Below are 25,573 nucleotides of genomic sequence, written 5' to 3'. Positions count from 1 at the left end.
AGAATTCTGCTCCTTCTCAAAACTTTTTTGCGTACTTTTGTGTATCTTTGTTGTAAGATGATTTCAGAGGTACTATAAAAGAGAAAACATATCAGACCTCTTCCTCCTTTTCCTTCTATATCTTATGGTTATTGACTGTCTGCATGACACCAGAGATGATGCTGTGCAGCTTCTCACTGAGATCATGCTGAATACTGTCTTTGTGAAAATGTGTGCTGAAAATTAGTAGCCTTAGATCCCAAAAGAAGAAGGGGCTGTATGGACTAATATTCATTTTTGGGAGTAACACATAATATATAAAATATTGCCAGTCAGACACACTGGCAAACAGTTATATGGTGGCATTTTAAGTGCATATGCACAGTGCTTATATATTACTTGCCTGCTTTATGGTGTTTTTAGCCACATTGTTGATTTAAAAAAAAAAAAATTCTGTCAGTTCGGCAAACCTCCAACAGACATGAAGTAAATTATTCTGTAATAATGATGTTGATGCTGTCAAACATCCGAGGTTTGCACCTTCGCCACCCCTTTCAGATTTTTCTGCAGCCGCCCCTGGTCACCAGCCACCACCGGTCATTTGTGCACATACCTACCTACATACTGCGCTGCGCGAGGCACATACAGTGCCGTCAGATGCGGTCGCGCGCTCCCACCGCACGGCAAACAAAGAGCGAAAACACTGAGCATCTCTGGCTGTAGAGTTGCACCTGCAGGAGGGCTCGCTTTGATTCTTTTCTCGGCTGTTTTGTCTCACTTGGATAGGAGGACAGTTTGTGTCTGTGTCCCAAGATGAACCAAACCGCCACCGTATCGCATCAAGTGAAATGCCAGTCTACAAAGGCCATCAAGGTAAGTTGTATGGATTATTCTTGTTCGCCGCGGTGAACTTATTGGTGATTTATTGAACTGTTTGTCAGCAGGAGCTCCGTGACAGCTCCAAACTTCAGTGCGGGTTTGGCGAGCGGGGATGCGCATTGACGCACAGCACTTTGGAGATGGTTAGGGGATATGCGCGTGAGCATCCCCCTTACAGCAACATCGAGTTATTAAATAATGTTCCTTTATAAGACATTCAGATATAAAAGAAAGATAACAGGACTCCAGTGGCTGGGTTTTAACGAGAGACGTCCAATTTGAATGCCTTGGATGAAGAGTCACACATTGGCGCAGTGGCGAGATTTCATTCATATCACGTGGTACTTCTTGTTCTTATATTGTCTGTATGTGCTGACAGTAAATTACAGGATATCCCTTCGGACTTTAAGGTGGTTAGTGAGGAAAAAATGTGAACATTTGTCCCTTTGAATGTGCTTAACTTTACCTGTGCACGGTCCCGGGAGATCATCCCGAATCCCGACCTGTTGTCGGGACAAACAAATTGATTTTATACCTTCTGGAAGGAGTGAGTAAGAAGTGCCAGCTCGTAAACGTGAAATCAAGAGAGAAAGAAAGAAAAAGAGCGAGAGAAGGGATAGCGGCGTTTTCTTTTCCAGTCACGATCGAGAAACGTCTTCGCTCGGCGGCATCCGCATTGTCTTCGTATAGCACACCTAAATCTGGGTTGAAGGAGTGTGAAATGTGTGTGTGTCGGTGTGTGTGAGGGGTTGCTTCTCATGCAGCGCGCATGTGTGTGCGCGCACGCGCCTGCGTTTGTGTGTGACTCAACAGCTCGGTATCGATTTTGCCGCGGGTTCTGCATCACTTTTCAACCTCCAAGTCCCACCAGAGAAATTTAGCTTGGGGCAAATTTATCGATCCTCCTTCCTGCTGTCCCAAAGGCGAGCAATTTAGGAATATATGGGAGTGTTTGGAATAACCCAAGTTTAACTTTTGAATGAAACATTTTGTGAAAATAAATAAACAGTTTAATTGAATTCTTGAGGTATTTCACCAGTCTCAGGCAGCCATCATATACTGTGTGCACCTGGTGCCGTTTCCTTCTCCGGGACTGTTGAGCTGAAGCCAGCTTTTCGTGTGTCATGTGGCTTTGTGCTGCTGATGGAGCTCAGTGCAGGTTGCTCATAAAAGCCACAGTACTGTGTTCAGAATGAGGCTGCTGCTGTCACGTTTTTTTCTACCTTTTGGAGGGAGTTCATAATGGGATGCACCCAGCTGAGTTCAGCACCACTCAAAATTCAAATACAGTACTCTAGTTCTTTTAATTTGAAATGTTATCTTCTGCAAGACTTTTAATTATGTGGTTGGTTGGTGAAAAACTAATTTTTCAAATTGCTTCTTCACATACTGGCAATCTGAGTTTAAAGACGGTTTAAAGGTACTTTTGTAAACTTCAGCCACAAGGGGGCAGCGATTTACCAGTGGGTGTGTCTAAAATGTACTTAGACATGTGCTATTGCTCTTTTTTTAAAGGTACTTACTGTAAATGTTTAAAATTTTTGTGAATTAATTTATCAATGCTAATCAATTGTGAGATAAAAAAATATAGCATTCTTTAATGTTTTGAAGAGGCATCAACAGAAGTTGAACTACTGTAGGCCTGGGCTGTAATTACATGTAACACCAGTTACTACCAATTTCTTCTTTTAGCTTTATCCTCATTCCCTCAAGAAGCTTTACCTTTTCCCAGGTAAATGCTGTCAAAATATATCTGTTAATTTTCCTTGTTAAATAAAGGTTAGAATGACTCGCTACACCATCTACTGGTCCAGTAGCGGTTTTTGATACGGGCGACACGGGCGGTATCGTGGTGGGGGGCGGCATCACGGGCATCGGCAAAAAAAAAATAAAAAAATTGTTCGTACTCATGCTGCCCCGACATGATGCCAGCGCATTTTGGGAATGTCATAGGCACCGATCGGTTTTCTATCGCCCATTTGCTGGGAGTAAGGCGCCCTCCGTTTGCGAGTGCGCCTGCTGCTGCTTGCGCACAGGGAGGAGAGGGCGGGCGGCGGGGATTCTCTGGCTGGCTGGAGCAGCATCTAATAACCAACTCGCAAAATAAAACAAAATAAAAACAAACCAACAAACACGAAAACACCAGACATTATGATACAGACTTGTAATTTGCACCGATGTTTTTTCGAAATTCTATACGCAAAAAGTGAGCGCGAGAGCCCTCGGTGCGCCTGCTCGCTGCTGAAGTCAAAGTAAACTTTATTGTCATCTCCGCTACATACAGTCCAGTATATAGAGAGACGAGACGACGAGGCTGCAGTTACTGCAGTGCAAGTAACCAAACAATATAGTAAGAAAATAAATATACACTTTAGGACTAGGGGTAAAGGGATCAACAACAATTTAAAATTTATAATTTACAATTTGATGATTTAAAGTCTCACACACAACCCATCGAAAGGGGAGGAGAGCCCTGCTGCTTCCAAATAGAGCACATTTCATTCATAATGTTGTAAATCCAAAACCATTATGTATTCATGATCTGAATCCTGGGTTGTGTGAAATCCCAGAAATAAACCCTAGACAAAGTGAATCTATGAACTAAGGTATAGGTCTCTTAGGTTATGTTGTGGTGATCCTCGAGTTGGGGGATGGGTGTTCATACTGGAGTGCAAAATTAAAACCAATGGAAGATGGACAAGAAAAGTTCAAAGTCATCAGGTGCTCAGTTTAGAAAAAAGAGAAAAGAAGAGGAGGAGAAACGAGCAAAAGATACAGGTAAGCAGATGTGTCATTGGATAATGGCAGGTCACTCAGTTCTAAATATCAAGGATTAACAGAGGTGATTATAAATAAATATCAAGAAGATTGACAAGAATATTACAGAGTAGAAAAGAGCGTGTGTAAAAAGGGTGTAGCTATTGCAGTGTTTACAGTGTTTTAGATGGAGGAGTTGTACAGGGAGATGGCCACAGGCAGGAATGATTTCTTCTGTCGGTCAGTGGTGCTTTTTGGTCAACTCAGTCACTCACTGAACACTCCTGTGACTAGCCAGCATGTCATGTCATAGAGTGGGTGGGAGGTATTATCTAACAGTATCTTTATCTTGGAAAACATCTGCCTCTCAGACACCACCCTAACGGAGTCCAGCTCCATCCCCACAACATTACTGGCCTTGTGGATCAGTTAATTTAGTCTGTTGGCATCTGTGACCCTCAACCTGCTGCCCCAGCATGCAACAGCATAGAAGATAGCACTGACCACAACAGAGATACGAGATAACATCAATTAGTAGGGATAGTGAAGTGTCACTTGGCTATGATAGTAAACAGTAGACACTGATGTAGCTTACTGAATCTTTTGGACTGTGTTCAGCACAATATTAATTAGTCATTGTCAATTGTTGATATGTCCTGTTCTCATTGTATGACGAATTATAATGGCTGTTCGTTAGCCATTTGCATACTATGCATTCTCTCTCTCTCTCTTCATATATGTGTGTGTTGGGGGGGGGGCAGAGGGAGTGTTCGCCCAGGGCACCAAACAGGCTAGGACCGCCACTGTACTGGTCTATACTACTATTGTGAGAAAGTACAGTCTGGCTCTAGGTGAACTTCAGTTGGTGTCTCTTCAACACAACACATAGATATTTTTTGAAATAAAGTCAAAACACTCTTTTATTTACCTTCTGTTGATGGTGTTTAGTTTTTAAAGAATTTTAAAACATTAATTTACAATAAGCACCATTAAAGGAAACTGGTTCACTTGAGTCCTGTTTGTCTGCAGATTTGCTTATGCTTTCTGTCAGTTATTACACTCAGATTCAGTGCAAAGATCTTGGAAGATTGTGAAGTTTTCTCCATGCTATGAGTCAAATGAGGGAAACCTGGTGCATATAACTGAAAATGTCACTACTTTACCAAAGCTCAGCGATGAACTCGGTGAAGCAGAGTATCTGATTTGAGAAGCATGGTTAGAAAGGCCAGTTCATGCTGCGGGCTGCAGACCGGCACGTGATCACTGGACTTGCTCTTATACCACAACAGGAGGGGTGTGTGTGTGTGTGTGTGTGTGTGTGTGTGTGTGTGTGTACATGTTCCACGTGTGCATGCTAGAAAGCATGATACCCAATAGCCAGTTGTTTTGCTGAACTACATTAAAAAAAATGTAACAAGCTGCAAGTGAAAGAAATAAGGTGGTCTGTGAATACAATCGTCCTGGATGATTGTCACCAATCCAAATAATGATTTTGCAAGAAATAATGCACAATACCCTGACCAGCAAGAGATGGCAAACAAAAGGGGCTCAAAAGTGAATTTTCAAAACATCACAGTGGCACAGATAGATGGCTCAAGGTGGCAGCACTTTGATATACCTTTGACATGCCAAAACCAAAGAACAACAGGTGTTTTAATAATCACAGTGGGATGCTGTACTATTGTGCCTGCTGATTCAGTCTCCACCCAGATCATGGAGCGTTGGGACTTCAGTGAACCGAGCCTTCATCGGTGTGATTAATTAGATTTGCACTTTTCCTGCTATGTCCAATCGCACAGTCTAATCACCACACATCCACTGCAGTCTGACATGACTCAGAATTACATAACACAGTCTAACTGAAATTGAGATCACCCCTATCTGGCACACTGGGCACAAGTGGAGTACAGCACATACACCAGTTTATTTTTCTCAGCATATGCACTGTTGCTGTGTTTTCTACACTGACAGCCTGTCAGGTCATGTTGGGTTGGACACAAGAGGCTGGTCACGATTCCTAACAACACAGTAATGCTAGTTGGGCTGGATGTACGAGGCATTTTCAGGATTTCTTGGAGTGGGATGGCGCAGACCAAAATCAAAGCAGAGGACCCTCAAGAAAATCAGAATATTTGATTACAAGTAAGTATAGTGGAGAAGCAGGGTGTATCATCGATTTCGTCTTCTGAAAGTGGTGACACCGCCGCAAGAGGTAAACACACAATTCTGGGCTTTTTAGACCTGGTACAAAACACTTGTGGGGGTTGTTTTCTGGGGTTGGATTTAAACATTTTTAGCTTAGTTTTAACTGACAATACAACATTTCACATTAAGAGGTGTGATACTAGAGTGTCACAACATACCTCCAGTCATATCATGCATTTTATTCACTCATGCAGCCAGTCAGACTGGAGCCACCCATCTTTTCCATTTGACTTGAAGTATCTACAAGCTGTCACTAGGATGGGGAGGGTCATTTAGGAGTCACTCACTGATTTAAACCAATCAGGATTGATGAACGTAATCAGAAAGTCATCTGGTGTTTTCAGCCAGTGCAAAGTAAACAGACTGGGCAGGCGTTCAGCCCACTTTAATTTGTTCAGATTGAAATACAGTCTGAAAAGAAGAAAAGGAAAGATTGAATGTTTAATTTATGCTATCATGAGTGTGTCCATTTTTTGAAGTATTTGCCTACACAGAGTCTACGGCTAGGGGTTTTCAACCACTGCGAATATGCTTACATATAGTCCTCCAAAATCCCAACTGCATGGTACTCAATGTGGATGATGTTTTGCATCAGTTGAATGCTAATTGGTTGACAAGTATGCTGGAACAGGGAAGGGGGAGTTCACCAGGAATGGGAGAAGAGAAAAAAATCCCCAAACACCACAGATTAAAAAAATAGAGCATGAGAAGCACACGCAGGATTTTTTTTTAATCAGATAAATATTATGACCTGCTTCAGGCCATCAAAGAGGTTTTGTTGTGTCACTTGTGGTCTGTCACTCAGCAATAATTGGCAGGCATGTGCGTCTTTACATTGCATATGTACACTTTATGGATGAAGCTTGCTAACTAAGCTTGCTACAGTCTGTAGATAACCCGTCACTCCATCTTCTCCTCTAATTATTATGCAGAAATGGTGGAAGACAAGGACTAATAATGAGGCTTCAAAATGTAGAGCCTACGGAATAGTGAGTGAAATCATGGTAACCTATGCTTTGTACATCTGTTATATACAGTCCTCAGGCATAGCTAGTAAATGTGTGGGCTGAGTTGCTGTTTAGATCCGGTGACTAAAATAACCTATTATGATGTTAGTGTGCGTTATAACATTGGTTGTCTTAACTAAGGTGACCTAATGACTGCAAAGTTAGCACTGGTAGCTGAGGGCCACTGCCCAACATCATCATTAGACATATATTAGCATGCACTGACATAATGATAAATAAAAGAAAAAGACTCTCTCAAAGTAAATGTCACATTTCTGAAGCAAATATCAAAACCCTGGTATTCTACAGGAATAGACAAACTATTTTTGGGTTGTCTTACAGTGACAGTAAACAGAGCTTGAATTAGATTTCATGAGAAGATTCACCCATATCTTCTGTTGCATAGAGAGCTGCTGTGTATGAATGCCCTGATGGTTTGCGGGAGAATCTGCTTTCTGAACCTCACCGAGCAACGCTTTTCTTTTTTCACGCTTTCCCTTTCTTTGTTTGGGAGATTCTGAGCTGAGGCTGCATCTACACTCTCTATTGTTTAAAACTGCTGCACATTATAACAGTGGTGAACAACAGCCTGGAGTGTCAGACACCCTGAGGCATCTGCTCCAGATCAGCATGATGCTCTTTGCTTTCACCTCTCAATGAACCTGTCTCAGTAATCAGTGAAACAAGCAGGGATCATAGACAGGATTAAGTACTCCAGAACTCATCTGTGTTGCGCAAACCTCGCCATCTAATCTCTCCCATGTCTGACCCCCGTCGAGTGGCACAGAGGTCTTAACGGCTTTTTATCATCCTCTTAAATGTGCCCTCTTCGTATCATAGCTGTGTCCTTATGCCACAAGCCAAGATAAGAAATCCAATTAGGAACGAGGCAGCAGATTTTTCGTGGGCCTTAGATCCTCTGGTCTCACCAAGTTTAACATGGCTGGCTAAAGCTCGTGCCATCAGCGATCTTTGGAAGTGTCAGGTCCACCCACATGCAGACTGCAGTTATAAACTGGGATTGTCAGAGAGGCAGGGAGCTGTGTCAGTGCTCCTCTCCTGCCGCATACATCAGTGCACAAGGTCGTAAAAAAGAAGGCGCTATATTTCTCCGGCTGTGCTGTTACACCGTGGACTTGAACCGACTTCACTCAGTAGGGATCTCGACAGAAAGTTTGGGTAAGAGTGACAGTTTTAAGTAAGTGCCAAAGGACTGAGTCTCTTTCTCTGAAATCCCAATTTTAGGATACTGTTTCATGATGACAAGATAAAGTAGATCTGAGTGTGAGTGTGCAGCTGTATCTGACACCCACTACCTTCAAGCCATTTATAGTCACATCACTTATGCTTCTTGAGTGACAAAAAGCCTGGAACTTAAAATTAAAGTGACACGAGTCTTTAAGCAGTGGGCACAAACAGTGTCTACAGTAAATAAGAGTCTCTGCTGGATGAAAACATCAGCCTAGAGAGAAAGATGACTGAATAGAGTTTCTGAGCCACAATGCATAAAACTCTATAAAAAGTAGACAAATAAAAACCTCCTGTAAACGTCTGATGAATTTCAGTCATTCTGAACCTACAAACTGATTCCTGTCACACATATTGTGTCATGAGCTGTGATCATTAAGTTCTGAAGTACTCCCATAAAAATCTAAACAATACCTCATTGAAATTTGAGCAGTTTCGAGATCTGCAGTCTGTTTCCAGCACTGGTGCTAATTTCAGATTGTTTCCAATTAATTTTTTTGGATTCATGTGTATTAATTTCTGGTGCACACAGTGAACTTGGATCTGATTCACCTTCTTTTGGCTTGGACACTATGTAGTGAAGAGATGTGTTTGGCTTCAGGTTTGCAAACAAAGACCCAGCCACATCACAAGTATGAGCTGGTTCTGAAGATCAGCTGTTTTAGAGCTGCACATCTCGCAAAGACTAAAGACATTCCAGAAGTAAATTTCAATCTTGGATGAAAAAAATAATTATTATATAGTACAGTGCAGCAATACAGACTGAGCCACGTATTATTTCTTTAATTTTTGCTTGAAAATAAAATATTGCTGCAACAGTTTATTGAAATGTATGAGTGTCAGTGGAAACAAAAAGTTCAAAAGTTGACAGGAGCTTGAAACTCATTATTTGGTATGACCACCTTTATTCTTTAACACAGTCTGAGCTCTCTTAGGCAGCCGTCTTGTAATTTCTTTAAGTAGTCTTCAGGAATAGTTCTCCAAGCTTCTTGAAGGACATCCAAAGTTTTTCTTTGGCTGTTGGCTGCCTTTTGTTCCATCCTTCATCAAGCTATTGTTGCTACATACCTTCAGTATATTTATTTCTTTTAAACTATGTTCTCTTTTTTTACTTGAATGATTCACAGGTCAGTGTTAAGTGACTTTACTAACAAACAAACTAAAAACAAGATGCAAGGATTGGATAGAAAATATGCGTAAAAGCAGCCACTGTCCAAAGAAAACCTTTGAAAGACCTTTAGAAAGTCTGGAGAACTATTGCACAAGGCCACTTTAAATATTACATCAAAGTCTGGCTCTTTGAAAGCAAAATAAAAAAAAATGAGGGGTGGCTCCAGATGTTTGCACAGCACTGTCATATCTTCGGGTCCATATTTGACTGGGCTGTCTCTTTAGAGAGTTAATTTCATTGCGGCTTACCAGTTTTTATCGGCTGCAAATTGCAATGATGAGTCTCATCGTGAAAATCATTATTTGGAACGCAACCCCAGTGATATTAAATCACTTGCTCCGCATTACACCGGCCAAGTGGAGGAAAAAAAACGTTCAGCATAGTCTGTCATGTCGACCATGAATACTGCCTGTTCTCAAAATAGAGCTTTCTTTTCCCCACTGGAGATATATTGGGAGTTTAAACACTGACGTGCTTTGATCCAGCTCACACAGCGCCCCATTTCAGATAAAGTACTTTGACAAGTTCTTCTGCTGCAGCTGAAGTGAAAGCCAGTCCGATTTTAAAGATAAGTAATGAGGACAATGTTGAGACGCTGAGCCGTAATCCAACTCTGGCCTAAGTTGGGGAGGGGGGGTCTACTTCAGAGAAGTCATTGAACTGTTTAATGTGAAACTTGTCTATCTTTCATAGTGTCTGCCTTCCATGTGAAAAGCCAAATCCCAGCAGATGTTTCATTTATTCAACAGTTCAAGTGATGCTGGCTCGATTACTGTTAGTTACTCTGTATTGCATAATGTGTTTGTGCTTTGAAAGCTAGACGATTACCAAATGATTCAGAATATTCACAGAGACTAGAAATAAAAACAAAAAAATGTTTCTTGGATAAACAAATTATCAAATTCCAAAACATCTCACTTTCAGTTACATTTCACATTAAATGTACCCAACAGCATGCTCAGAATTTTCTTCTGAGCTTGCATCTCTGCCTGAAGCATTGTTTGCAGTCACTCCGCCAGCAAACGGCACCGACAGCTCTCATCTCAGTAACTCAGCACCACGGATGCTCGACAACTCAGCCAGCAGGTTATTGAACCTGCGAGGCGTTCCCCTGTTCAGAAGATATATCACATAAACAGTCTTTAAAAACTGCTCGGGACCGGCTCGCTCTGCGAGTGATAGATTGCTGGAATCAGTCTCATAAGAATGATTGCATTGGCTCTTGAGTCAGTGAGTCTATAAATTACAGAGCTATGCCAGCTGATCTCAATATATTCTCCCCTCCGAGTACACCTCTCAGTCCCCAGCCTCGCTGAGGAATACAGCATGTGATAGATGTGTCCCTAATTTGTTTTGTGGTCTAGACATGTCTGACACTCATTTGCATAAGAGTGTTTTCTCGTGAGAAACTTTATTTGTCCCTGTAAAGTAAAAAAGGGGATAAAATAACATTTATAATTAAACTCACACTCATGGGACCTATAGGTTGTTTAATGATGCGTAATGACCTCAAACTTGAATATCTCGTGAACAGCTCTTAACAGAAATCGTTTTTTTAATTTGATAAAAAGCAAAAACATGCTGAAAAACTTAAGGATGAAAGAGTGAAATGAGTAAAAGATCTTCGCTGAGCCAGAGAGCTTTTCTTGGAGGTCACATTTTCCAAAAAGAGCTCAGTGTGCTTGGTGATTAATGGTTTCAGAAATTAAATGTTTCTCTTTTGAAAACACAATCAGAAAGATTGATGAGTTCATTCATTCTCAGTTTGTTCTGAGTTTAAATGTGCGCTAGAAATGAGAATGCAGTGCAAGAGAAAATGCCATTTAGAGACTTCATTAAAACAAAAAGTTTCACAGGTTTTTTTTAAAATAATAATCTTTCATTATTCCTGTAAATGTATTTATGTGTCTGTAAGATGAATTAAAATCAGTCTGAGAGATTATCTCAGGGCCAAATAGGCTTCACAGCCTGCTGTGCAGTCAAATTAAAAGCCATGGATATATCATGAAAGTGAATCTTGAGGTGCAGTGTGAGTGTAACATAATGAGGAAAAACACCCTCGCTGCACAATTATACGAATCTTTTTAGTGGTACTGATCGTCTGCAATATTAAAGAAAGTAAGTTTTTGTTGGAGTGAAGAATGGCAGGTGGGATGTCATGTAACGGTTTGGTGATTAGGATGCAGAAAATCTTCTTTAGATTTACAGATCCAAATTGTCTAAAGTGGAACCCATATGGCGGTAAATTCTTTTTTGATGCTGTATGAAAACTCTCCATAAGGCAGACTGTAGGTGTTCATATCCCACAGGTGTTGTTTGTTTTTGTTTGCTTTATTATTTTCATCTTTTGTGCTGTCTCCATATGGTTGTACCACATGCTTTCGTCTTATCTGGCTGTCCTGTTTTTGTTTTTGTTTTTTTTGGGAGAAATGTTTGGAAACATGGATCTGACTTTGTGTTATTTTTCTGAAATCATCAACTGAAAGCAAACTTTGCAGCTAATCCCTATGTTAAATATGCTTAATATGCTGTAGAACAGGAATGGCAGCATTCTCAGACATTTAAATGTCACTTTTTTATAGTGAACATATTCTGCTTTTCTTTTCTTTTCTCTCACACATTTAGTTTCCAATGCTAGGTACTCATGTTAAACATAAGAAATGTAAATATTGAAACACAAGTTTTTTAACAGGACACTATGCACTCCTGGAAAAAACAAAGTACACCCAAAGTGCTTATATATGAAGTTAGTAGCAGACAGGTGATACTAATCAGTGGCTTTTGATTAAGTGATCATCAGTGAGTGTGCATACATCTATAAAAGCAAATGTTTTGGCAGTCCCCCCCCCCATGTACGTCATAGCAGACTCTACAGGCCTCGGTTAGCATGTTGAATGAGGGGCTCTGGTGGGATAAGCTTTTAAAGTTAATCATGCCAGTACAATGAACTGAGGCAATAAAGAAGCTGTAATACGTGTGTTCTCCTGACCACTGCAATAAAGGTTATGGCCGACACCCTATTCATTTAAATGGGTGGTTCAGAATAACTGCACAAACAGGGTGCAAAGATGACCAGAACAAAGCTGGAGTAGCGGTTTGGATAATGCTAAGAGAATGGGCTTTTACATCTATAAAGTTAAGTCCAATAAGCAAGCTATAACTACCATCATATCAGTCACATGTTTTTCTTTTATTTCATACCACTTGCAGCTATTTTTATGCATTAAAGCACTCATAAGCAACATTACAGGGAGATGCAGCACAGTCACTTAACACTTAACATGAACATTTTACTCGCGATACTGCCTTTGGCATTTCTTAACTGCAGATATTTAAATTTGAAAAGTATTGTATTTGAAAGTCTAAATCCACCATTATGTCCCACAGTAAGAACCTCATAAGCAGTTTATGATGTCCGTGCTCATACGAACCAGATTTGGGCTCAAGCACACATGGCTGGAACTGAGAAGTTTCCATTTCAAATCAAGAGAAAAAAATAGTTTCTTTCATCAGTAAGATGAGGACACAGTGACCACAAGCACTATGTTCTGTTTGGCAAAAGATGGAGCAATCAGAAGAAGGTGGGCTTTTGGAGAGGGACCTTCAGAGGTCCAGGATACAGTTAGATAAATATGAATTATTTTGAGCCATGAATAATGCAAAGCTGCTGTAGTAGAGTTGATTTGAAGCTGGAAATGAATACAATGGTTCCAGTACTTAGTATGTTCATGTTAAGTTTTCATACATAAGATTATGTATGAATGAATGTTTGAACCTGATCCAGAAGGGACACATGGAAAACCTACTGAAACCTGATATGAATACATTAATTTTCAAAAAAAGAGAAACCTGATCTGAGTGAGACCAAAGCACAGCCAGACCCAATATTCAAGGATAATTGGACTTAATCCTTCACGCAGTAGACCAGAACAGATCCTAACATAATGAGCTAATATGAAGTCATGGAAACTAAAACAATTCATTTACATATTTCAAAGATGAAACTGCCAGACCTTCTACACCAGATGGAATAATCATCTTTCAACATTGATAAATTATAAATGAAGTCGTCATTATACATGAAAGAAGATGATATGGTCTATTTGGATCCACACAGGTAAACTGGTGCCTGGCAGTAAAATGAAAACCATTTCTTGAACATTTTCTACATTTGAAAATAGGGAGCTGACCTGAGATCCAGTCTGACTCAGGTGTCAGGTCAGGTTGAAAACCCTGAAGACCTGTGCAGTGTTGTTGCATCAGTGCAGTGAACCAAATCAAATTTTGAAAGGTGCTTTATGAAACTTTCAAAAAGCATTTTCAAAATTTGCACTGCACCTTTCAAAACTGAGAAATTGTGCCATAAGTGTGAATTTCTTTCAAAAAATCCCTATGAAAAATCAATATATGTCAAGAGGACCGAACAAGAAAGAAGAACAACTATTTCAGATAGATCCAGAGCTTTCTGTTTGAACAAGGCGTACATAAATACACACAGATGTGAGAAGACCATAAAATCTGTGTAGGCTGAAATGAGTGTGGCTTGTAAAAACAGATAAATGCTGAATCCATGAATTACAAAGGAATTCATCGTAGCTTGCAGTCTATGACGTTGGAGCAAAAATATAATTATATATTATATATAATAATTAAATAAAAATATAATAAATTGATGAGACTAAAAAAAGGCAAGGAAAAAGGGGCAAGTGACACTAAATCGTTCAGACACTAATCTTACCTGGAATTTCAGTGCACCTTTAGGACAGCTTTAGGCTCAATATGAAAAGTTAAAAAAATAAATTCCCCTTGCAATTCACCATTCTTTTTTTCTCCACATGTTCTTTTCTCTAGTCAAAGTCTGATGCCGAAATTACCCGAAATGCAGAGTTCATGCCCATCCCCATTTTGTGGCTGCCTCTGGAGTGTTTTTTGCTTTAAAGCAGTCAGGATTCTTATAGTTATTGTTATTGCTGTGTGGGACCTGCTCATCCTTCCACATGCATATGTGGAGGCAGGGACAGCAGCAACAAGACCTCAAAAATGAAAATGATTAAGACAGAAATAGTACGAAAAGGAGGAGATGTGAAGGAGTTGTGATGTGAAGGTTGAGTAGCAGATGTAAAGGAATGGTGGGAAGTACAAGACATCTTAAATAGAAAAACCAAAGGTATGTGTGGTAAGAAAGCAGGCACTGAGATACACTGGATTCATCTATTCTTTGTGACCTGCCAGAATTAACTGTATCCTTGATTGCAATCAATTTTATCCAATTCAAGGTTGTAGGGGGATTGAAGCATATCACTGCTACCATAGGCCAGATATACAGTTATACCAGTCTGTCACAGTCTAAAACAGAGACAAACAACCATTTGCGCTCACTGTCACACCTATAGGAAATTTAGAAAGAAAGAACCCAGGACCTTCTGGCTGTGAGACAATAATGCTAACCACTACACCACTAATTTGTTAAATTTGTTGAGTTCCAGGTGAATTTTTAGACCTGGTATCACTTGATTGGAAATAAGAACAACCCTACGTTTCTCTTCAGCACTGAAGCCAGGCTGACAGAAAGTCAGAGCTCTGTTGAGCAAAGCGCTCCATTAACGTTAACTAGTAATGACTTAATGAGTTTATTTACAAATAAAATTTTCAGTATTAGACAAAAAAATACTTGTGAACATCTCACAGATGTAAAATTATGTACATTTACTTTCAATACCATTGATATTTATTTAAAAAAACTTTTAAATCTCAAGGTGGTTTACTGCTGGAGGTTACTTCCTGTTATAAGGGAGTTTTTCCTTCCCACTGTTGCCAAGATGCTTCTTCATATTGGGGTCATATGATTGTTAGTGTTTTTGTTTTCTTTGTATATAGGGTCTTTACCTTACAATATAAAGTGCCTTGAGGCAACTGTTGTTGTGATTTGGTGCTATAGAAATAAAATGTTTCCAGTTGGAAATGTTAAAAAAAGAGAGAAAAAATGTGCTTTCCCTCTTGAGTCACAATCATTGGTTTCTCTGCAGTAACTCTGTCAATGAACAGCATGCTGTCTCCTAAAACTGTTTGAATACACTGTTTGGGTAGCTCCAGGCACAGAAACCACTTTGTTAAAGTTCCAGGAAATGATATCTTAAATGAAATTTTGGCCAGTTAAAAATACATATTTAATTTATTTATGTATTTATTTATTCTTATGTTGAAGTATTTTTTACAATAGGATTGGTGAAACTGCCTATGGGTCACCACTTCAACCCAATGACCTGTAGTGGTGTCACGTAATTACACTCTTCAATCTTAAGCTGTTTGTCAGCCAGAATGCATCTACAGATATTTTGAAGAGTTGAAATACATCTTTGAAAAACAGCAAACAGCAGATTTTTAGGTGATACGTCTTAAAACTTCACTCCATCTTTGCACGCAGGAAAAAAACAAATCTTTTCTTTGTGAAGGTAAAAGGTGAACAGGACAAAGTGGATTTTGTCAGCAGATGATGAAAGGCTTCTTGTCGGCTTCTGGTTGGATTTGCTCAGCAGTGTTGACGCTGGACTTTACAGAGCTGTTGTGTTTTTGGAGTTGGGAGATAATAATTAGGGGAACAGCTGGCAGAGTGAATCAGAGGAGAACTTTTTGAAGTGAGGTCACGGCCCGGTGAGACCTCGTGCAGAGAGGAGGGAGCAGCCTCGGTTCTGGCTTTTTCTTGTTAACAGTGAGATTTGATGTGTTAGAGATTTGTGCAACACCACTGGCACCACAAACGCTGCTACTCCAGCATCCCTGCTGTCTAATTAAGACAATTCCACCCTTGTGTTGATTTGATGATTATGTTATAACTGTTTGACCCCATGTTTCTAATTTTTAAATAACACATAAAAGAAAAGATGAGATTTTCTAGTGTTTTCAGTTTTAAATAGATACTTTCTTTACTAACATATAGAAGCACACTATTTTTAATGCTGTTCCTGGATAAATAATAATATGGAGTCAAATAATAATATGGGGTTGAAGAGTGTGTGTGTGTGTGTGTGTGTGTGTGTGTGTGTGTGTGTAAAAAATAAAAATAAAAAAAGCTGTTTGTTGCTTTAATGTTTCGATGAAATTATACTTGAGGATGAGCCCGGAAATAACCAACCACACTGCTGTGAGCACATTAGTATGCCAGCCGTGTCGCCCATTTCCTTTGCAAAAACAGTGAGCCCCCGATGGGCGAGAACAAAATCCAAATGTTTTTATTCTAATCAGCAGCAGGACACTAACACCCAAATGCGTCTGGGCTGATTTGCAGCTACCACGACCTCTTCTTGAATGAAGGTGGACGTCTGATGTTTCACATATAGTAAGTCTGTGAAAAACAAAAACAGGTGTGGGTTTTATGGCAGGTGTAGACAGAGGTAGAGATACTAGTTGTAGCTCAGAGGCTACCTATAGCTACCAAACCAAAACCAAATCATTTTTTCCATCACCTGTAGACACTGTTGGCATGTTCGTTTTTGCGTGGAGGGATTTTTAGAAGCAGAGAAGTTTTATTTTAAAGATATTTTCTAAGAAATGACAGCTATGGACCCTTTTAGGGACTTTTAGCTTAGTGTTTTCTTTTTACAGTGAACAGGCTTTTTGGTTCAGTCTCACTGCTCATCAGCATTCTTTTCAACTTAACAGACAGCTGATTTCATTAAAAAACATAGTGTTCTCACTTTCTCTTGTCCAACGTACCCTCCTGTTTACAGTGGTGCAGTTTTTACCTTTCCAAAAGCCCCAGCTTTACTCCCCAACAGGTTGTAGCAGGTCAGCTCCAACCAAGATCCAGCTTTTGGATTAAATTGCTTAATAAGAAGTTTTAAGGAAGACAAGTGAACCCCAGAGAGTGGCTGACTAACTGGTTTTTAGAAACCTGCCACAGTAATAGTGGATGCTCACCTTGTCACAAAGTTCGTATAAGCACACAGAACTGACAGGAAATCAGTTGGACAGGGGACTGGGGTTCATATTTTGCTGCATTTCCACCCCTTGCTTTCTAAAGCTTTTACTTATGCACCAAGTGTACTTGGTAAAGTTTAGATCCAAACACCAGCATTGGGAAAATGTTGTGAATTGGGTTAACTTATGGTCCATCATAGCATTATTAGCAAAGTTAACTGGATTCAATTGTGATGTTGAGTGTTCCTGTTTAAGCATCCATATGTAGCATACTGGAAGTTTAGTTTACATTTTAATTTCATTGTATTTGACAAACAAGGAGTCTGTAAGGTGCTCATAAGTTAATGCAGTTAACTGTATGCGGACGACTTTCTCAGGCTTTTAAGCACAATGCAGGATGACTGAATTGCAACAAGTTATTTTAGTTTACAGTTAAGTTTAGTTGCCAGTTATCCCTTCCCTTCAAACCATTCATCCAGTCTGAGCAGAGATACCCAGACCCATTTATGTGTGCATGTGTGTGTGTAACAGGTGTTACTGGCCTGGCTGTGGGCAGACCTCAGCAGTCAGGCGGGAAACCATCTGTTTCACAGCTTGCCAGCAGTCTGTCCAGTGGTTTTCAGCCTCTGAACTCTGCCAGGTTTTGATGTTTAAAGCTGAGGGGGACATTTGTGGTGTGGGTACATAAACCAAGAAGTGGGCAGGTGCCAAAGTAGTGGTGATGAGAAGTTTATCTGTTGTCTAAGACTAAAGGACCTTTCTGATATCGAGTTACTGAACGATGACAACCTGTGGCTCTCATGCCTTAGGTAGAACAAAGTATGTTATTTGTGATCATCAGGCTGCTGATGCAATAAATTAATTTAACATCTCTTTTAAAACAGCACTTCACTTTTCCTACTTTCGAACTTCCACTCTTTTCATCAGTCGACAGCTGTCAAACACTCTTGAATATATCGAGTTAAAAGACGCCTCTTTCAACTGTTCTTTCATCACGCAAAACATCTGAGACTATTTCGGCATAGCAGTAAATATGTTTACCCAAAGCGTTACCATAAATTTCATGGTCCTGTTTAATGAAGCACTCTAAAGTTCTATTCCAATGCACATTAAAATTCACTGAGAATGCAGAATGCTTAACTATTCCTTTTAAGCAGTAGCATTATGTAAAGGTCACGTCACATTCACAAGCAGGATACGTGTTTCCTTGAAACACTTCCAGCAATACACTTACCCAAATGTTATGTCACATTTTGTTGTACTTCATCCGGAGTACAATGTTTTCACTAGATGCATGTGCTGTGAATACGCTTTTGCAGTGATGTTATGAACAGTAAAGACTTACTCTCCCAGAGAGATGATGCAGTGGGAGAGAAAGCTGAACCACAGGAGACGAACTGGCATTATTATGTGTTGTCGTCCTGATGTTACTGCAGGTATGACCAGCTAAGGGCCACCTAACTCTGAAAGGACTGTCTCCTGGTGATAAAAGACATTTCGAAAGGTTTTATTCAGAATGTTAGCATGGACCTAAAAGGCATTCAGTGACATTTCAAAAGTAGTTTTCTTTAGTACTTTACTTCTGGAGGGTAGAAAATATTCCTTTCATCTATATTTTAGAAGATGATACTGAGACAAAAATTTGGAAATGTCGAGTTATCCCTTTAGGACAGAATATTTTAAACATAAATTGACATCATCTCCCAAAGTATAATGCAGAAACCAGAAGATTAATGAAATGCAAACTGGAAGAGAGTTAATTGTCAAATAATAATTGTACTTGTTTTTGTCAAAATAGCCTTGATAAATATAGCATAATATAGCATATATTAGCATATATATAGCATGTAAAACATCTTTTTTCCTATAATGTTTGGGTTGTCTAGCGCTTGTATTGCAGTGCTTTTGGTCTTTCCTTCGTAACATGAGGTACAGAGCTAGGTTTTGCAGAGTCTGCAGAAAGTGGTGCAAGTACCTGAAGAGCCTTCATCCACTTGATCATGATGCAGAACCCGAAAGTCTTAATAGGACAGAGCTTCAAAGTCTCTGCATCTCTATGTCAGCCAAAGACATGGACTTCTGGGTCTAAAAACTGAAACCAGCACAAAGTCCTTTAAATCTGCATTCTATTTAATGGCCACCAGAGGGCGATACCTGTGGCCGCCCCTTTCAAGTCGCATTCGGTTTCAAAACGTTGAAATGTGGATGATAGACGCTCTTATTTCAAGGCTTTGATAATAGGGCTTTAGAAACCAGCAGATGACGTCATGTAGACATTAGGATTGGACTGTTTTTGTTGGCACCTGTATAATACATGCTTATTTAAAAAGTTTAAGAATTTCGACAAGGGTAGAAATGAAGATAATGACTGTACCAAGATTGTTACACTAAATTCATACTAAATTCTTTTATAGTGAAGTTGACAGTTTAACACAACAACAAAAGTAATGCCACTGGCTGATAAAAATGTGAGGTGAGCTAGCCAGCATTGTTTTGTTTTATATATTTGTTGTGTGTGTGTGTGTGTGTGTGTGTGTGTGTGTGTGTGTGTGTGTGTGTGTGTTTTAATTACTAAAGCATTCTTCCCCTTCTTCCATGTAGCCAAGATGGCTATGATTCAGGCTGAGAAGTGTACACTGTTCAGCATGCAGCGTTTCAATGTTTACTGTAGGGTGTCTGTGGTGCATTTGGGGACATTATAATTCTTTGAAACAGATCAGAAGATTTGGATGTGTTATGTGGTGACCTGGAGCAGGTACTGTGAAGTACCTGCCTGTTAAGAACAGGCAACAAAAATGTGGTAAGTAGGGATTTCATGATTATCAAATATCTGAATACTGACCGACTTAAAAAAACAAAACAAAACCCACAAACAATTTTTGCAGCTTCTCCATGTCTTAAAATGTATATTTATTTATTTTTTAAAACCTTTTTTACCATTTGCAATCCAGAAAAACAGAAGATGTTAGAATCTACCACATGCTGCGATGTGGTGAGATTAGATGCACCAACTGGAGAATGATGCAAGGCCTTGAAGGCTCTGGAAACCAAACAAACAAAAAAAGATGTCTATTGTCTAGTGCAAACTCCACAAATCCCACAATACTACAGGTATGACTGTCGTTTCAGAGTGGAGTGAAGAATATTCAAATAGTTCCCTGTAAATCTCAAACAGCATTTACGTCTGAAATGCCCATCTTTACTGGTAAGCTCAGCTCTTTTGATGTGTAAGATCTGAGCTCTGCAGATTGCTTACTGAAGATTAAGGACATCTAAGTGATTTATTTTGTAACTGATTTCTCACTAAGCCTTGCGATCACTCCTGGGGACGAAACTACTTCAACAGAGATGGTAAAAACATTGATTTTGGTATAGCATGTGAAATTCTTTTGTAGCTGAGTGTTTAATCGACAGCAGGGGGATCAGTGAAGGATGATGTAAGCAGTAACACTGTTGCCTCAAATAATAACAAGCTTCGGTAGATGAACAGGGGGAAAATATTCTACCTGAAAAACTTTGTTCAAGAACTAATATTTATGTTTGCAGGTCAGGTTGTGTTCATCCACATATAACAACTGAACCTGCAACAACGTTATTTATTTTTGGTGGTGATTAGCGATGTTTTCAGGAAAGTCCTGACCTTCCACAGTCAGGACTTAAAGTGCAGGCTGCTGGTCAAGGTAGAGCCGATAACCTGCGGCTCTATCTGACGTGATCCTCTTTCTCTTGGGGGTCTGTGTGGGAGAATGTCTTGCTTCGCTCTGCTCTCGGCTTGAAGACAACAGATTTGATCTGTCCAACTGTACCCACCATCTGCTGAAAGGTTGTGCTTTAAACAGAATAAAAGATGAACAGTGTTTCTGTCCCAGTGATTGTTAAAGCTGCACCTGGTTGAGGAAGCTTTAGAGAAACAAATGCTACAACACGGAGGACAGCTGCTCTTGCAGAGGGAAGTCCTTTAAAAAACCTGTACTTTGGAACTGTGGTGTTTTTGTTCTGTTACCCTTGTTCATCTGCCTGAGAGAAAAGGTGTTGATTGGTGTTGCACTTCGACATCGGTGTGTGAAAACCTGGCCAATTAATAGTGTGTATGAAATCTACTGTACTCCCTTCAGTGTGAAGGTTTTTCTTTTTCTCTCATCATATTTTTAAATCACTTACATGAAAGTTTGATAGGTTTAGATTTTGTTGAATTATTTTTGCAAAATTATGTATGTTTGGAATGCTGCACCATCCACCAAGCCACAACTTAGGGATTAAGTTAGGCTGCTTTTTAGCAACATGCTAAAGAAGCCTGGCTTTAGAATCTAAAAGATATTTCTCACATGTATTAGGTTTTCTGTCACATTGCATGTAAAGGGGTAAATGATGGCCCAATCCTAACCCCACCCCAAACCTAGTACTAAAAAAATTGACAAATCCCTTTAGTGGTGGTAGTTATTATGACAGTTTTGTATTAGGGAGGAGGTTGGGGTAGATGGATGGCACAACAGATAGAATCTCGATATTATTATTATTTTTTGTTTTTGTTTTTTTGACGGTTTTTCTAACACTAATCAAGTTGTTTCTGTAAAGTAAACCCAACTAAACATTTAACACTGTAATACCCACATCATGGAAAGGATGGTTTATATTTGGGTTATATCCAGACATTGGTAAGCTAATATTTGTTGTGTTTTAGTTTAAGATCACATCACATATGGTCTGTAGGTTGTAAAACTAGTGTAATGGACAATAACTGCAGATGATGATTTTTGACTTATCACTAGACATTTGCCAGTACCCAAAAGCTTAATTAAAGCAACCTTTTACCAACCCTTTTAACTTTTTTACTTTTCTAACCTGCTAAGAGAAATGTGGTGTCAGTGCTTCCAGGCACCTGCATGTAGAATACATTAAGAACGTCTTGCAGTCCCAGTCTGGATATTCACTGAACAAAACAGCCTGGACTGTGAAATGAATGTATTTCTCATTGCCTTTGCAGTGGCCTCAGGCTGCCAAAGAACTCTGGGGAGAGAGAAAGGAGTTATTGCTAAAGTGTGTTATGTTCATGCTCCGCGCATTTGTATGTATAAAGTGCTGTACTGATGTGCCTGAGGAGGAAGCCAAAGCTCATCCCTGTAACACAGTAGAAGGGAGGGAGGAGGTGTCAACACACTAATGAACGGTTGTGTGCTACTTTATTCACGACTCCAGTGTAGTGACACAGCTGCAATAATAGGGACAGCACATAATGAGTTGAGTAGAATAAACAGAAAAGTGCACTTGCACATAACCACACACGAACTTGCACACAGACTTGTACACACTGCAGGAGAGACTGTCTTCAAAAGACCGTCGAGAAAGAGAGCCGCTGGCCCCTGTTGGCTGCCAGAGGTAGTGACCAAGAGTTGGAAAAATTCAGCTGGAATGATTTCAATTATTTAATCTGGTGGCTTTGAACTTTCTTTTTTGTGCTTGACTTTCACTCACTGAACCTACAAGGCCTTGGCATGATGGATATTTTTAAAGATGTATTGTAGTGGTGCTATTCAGTGCTACGCACACTTTTGGACAGGTTTACAAAGTATTTCAAACTGTTTTAAGTTCAAACTATTGTAATATCTATGGCAAGGGAAAGTATTGCTAATTGGCTCTTTTTTGCTTAGCCTCATTAGATTACCTTTAGCATTAGTCTGTGTCATTAGTAACAACAGCAAAAAGCCCAACACAAAACCAACCAAACATATGTGCTTCAATCTCGCTTGCAAACCACCAAATGTTTTCTCATTTACAAAGAAATGAACTTTTCATGGTAAAGAGACAGAAATCAACCAAAAATCCAGAAAAAAATTGATTTTTATAAATTCATTTGCATGTCTGAGTAAAATAAATATTTAATCCTCTTAAACAGGAGTGGGGAACTCCAGGCCTCAAGGGTCAGTGTCCTGCAGGTTTTAGATGTGTCCTTGATCCAACATAGCTGATTCAAATGGCTAAATTACCTCCTAAACAAGTCTTGAAGTTCTCCAGAGGCCTGGTAATGAACTAATCATTTGATTCAGGTGTGTTGACCCAGGGTGATATCTAACACCTGCATGACACCAGCCCTCGAGGCCTGGAGTTCCCCACACCTGCACTTAAACATAACTTAGTATTTGGTGGAGAAACTCTTGTTGCATGAAGTTTGGGACTGATTTCTTACTGATTTCTAAATAATCACGTGAACACTTGTTACTTTCTCAACAAGCCTCTTGCTGGTGGTCTTGTGGTCCACACAGTGAGTCTGTGGGAGCCAGAATTCTGGCTGGATTGTAGGGGATCAAATACTTTTTTCACTCAATTACATTTTTATGACTTTTATGTAATGTGATTTCTTTTTCTGGATTCTCCTTTAAAATGAAACTACCATAAAAAATAGATATTATTCATTTTGTTGCAGGTAAGCAAACTTACGATTTCAGCAAGGGATCAAATAATTATTTCTCTCACTTTATATTCTATATATTTACTGGAGGGCATTGGTTACAAGTGCCTTTGTAAAGCTTTAATGAGTGTGATCTGTGATCTAATGAAAATCCTGCTGTATTCATTCAGAAGTAAAATCAGTGACTGACCATAAACTCATCAGAGAAGGTTTTGGTGGGGCCATAGATAGATATAGGTAGAGGATCATTTTCTTCAACCTTTGTGAGAAAGAATAGACATTTTAGAGACTTCAATATTGGCTTCATTTTTGTGCCAAAAATATAAGAGAACACGTAAATCACGACACCTGTAGGCCTTTTCAGGTATAACTTGCTGGACGCAGACAACTCTCAGCATTTGATCATTTAGCTTTAGATCTTTGTACTAAGGCCTCCACCAACTGAGCATTAGACTTTTAAGGTTAACATTCAGTCTTTTTTATTTATTGGCTTTTTATGTAGTTCTTTTTACATTTCTTTGTGAAGCTGTCACTTAATTATCACTTCAGACTGGCAGCATTGAAGGCTGTCAGAACAGAGGAAGTCACTCGTGTCTATTGGGGACTTGATAATCACTTCTCTTCCTCATGCACAAACAACAAAATTCCCCAGAAAGTGAGCCAGTTCACGATGCAACAGGATTTAATGGTGGCAATAATCTCTTGCAGGGAAATCTGACAGGTGATGCAATTTCCCGGGCCTTTGCTGTTCTTCTAATCTGGCCTCTAATCCCTTACCATGCTCATAGCCCGACTTGGTATGACAGGCTACTCAGCAAATTATTTACTTGGAAAGAGATTATTTGGTACGCTGAAAGGTGATGCAAGTTTAGCCGGGGATTGTTTTTGCCAGCGTGCATCTCCAGGATGTTTTAGGGGCTGACAGAGACACAACACCAGCTCTTCATTGGTATTCTGGAGTTGCTTTGCCTGTCTTGCTGTACTATACAATGCATAGACTTTGTGACAAAGTTGATGAAGCATGCATTTTCATCACACTGCCAGGGCAGAGCACCGACAGTGGCGATGGGAGCATTAAGCAGCAGTGAAGAAGGAAGTTTGTGAGGACATAAGCAGAGCAGAGTTATGCAATGTGTGTAAGATAGATTGTAGAAACCATGTGTGTGTTTGCTTGTGTTTGTGTACTGCTGTATTTCTATATAATGAATCTGTGCATGGCATTTTGGGTGTTGCGTGCACTATTTCTACCCATGTATTCACACATACTGTCCTCTGGAGTCAAGCTGAGTGGGAAGATTGGTCAGTTGTTTATATAATAAGCATCTTACTCTCATTACTTGTTAGAAATGAGTTATCACTTGGCCTAGAGTAAGCAGTTTACATAGTCCAAATCACACTATAAGAACTTATGGAATCGGGTAATGTAGGTAAAAACCCTGAATAATGTGAATAATGTGTAGGCTGTGTAGTATATATAACTGTCATGTCATAACTCGACTGGAGCCCTGAGTAACTGCATTCAGTGAATGCATGCAGATGTCAACCTTACAGAAATTAAAGCTGCTGGTACTAATGCTGCTAATATTAGCCACAATCTGACTATTTCTTACTCCCATGTTACCTGATTGGTCTAAATTTAATCAAATATTCAATCAAATGCGAAATTCCTTTCTAGGAACCCCCGCGTCTTCTTCCATAGATAATTGCTGGAGGATCCAATGATGACACGGATACAGAATATTTAAGAAAAAACGATTTGCGGCTGTTACTGTCTTTTGCCACAACTTTTGAGAGGCAAACGGTGCACCCAGCTTTGTCCATGTTGGATGGTTCACCTTTATTAATGCCATCACAGTTATTGCAGTCCCCATCTCTCACAGCTCGCTAAGCTCACCTACCTGTTCCAAAAGTAAAGACTGCCTCGTGGTATCATTGGTGCTGCAGTGCACTGCTGTTATACACTTATCTGTATAATTGTATCATCTGGTATATATAAATAATTTA

The 25,573-nt window shown here is 39.6% G+C and overlaps 1 protein-coding gene across 3 annotated transcripts in view; it reads left to right on the top strand.

Annotated features, from left to right (window-relative positions):
- Positions 1-25,573, top strand: part of LOC116335013 (inactive dipeptidyl peptidase 10) — a 245,414-nt gene that overhangs the window by 2,035 nt on the left and 217,806 nt on the right. For 2 of the 3 annotated variants that reach the window (XR_005608686.1, XR_005608685.1), the window contains exon 1: positions 585-852. Coding sequence is in view for 1 of the 3 variants with exons in the window: in XM_031758597.2 (XP_031614457.1) it covers positions 793-852 (60 nt within the window). In the remaining 2 variants the exon portion in view is untranslated. Of the gene's footprint in view, positions 1-584; positions 853-25,573 lie in introns of those variants that run through there. The other variant, XM_031758597.2, reaches the window with a different exon arrangement.

The sequence above is a fragment of the Oreochromis aureus genome, linkage group 16, assembly GCF_013358895.1.
Source record: "Oreochromis aureus strain Israel breed Guangdong linkage group 16, ZZ_aureus, whole genome shotgun sequence".
Classification (NCBI taxonomy): Eukaryota; Metazoa; Chordata; class Actinopteri; order Cichliformes; family Cichlidae; genus Oreochromis; species Oreochromis aureus.
The sequence above is the reverse complement of the archived record's forward strand: the minus strand, read 5'-3'. Positions and strand labels throughout refer to the sequence as shown.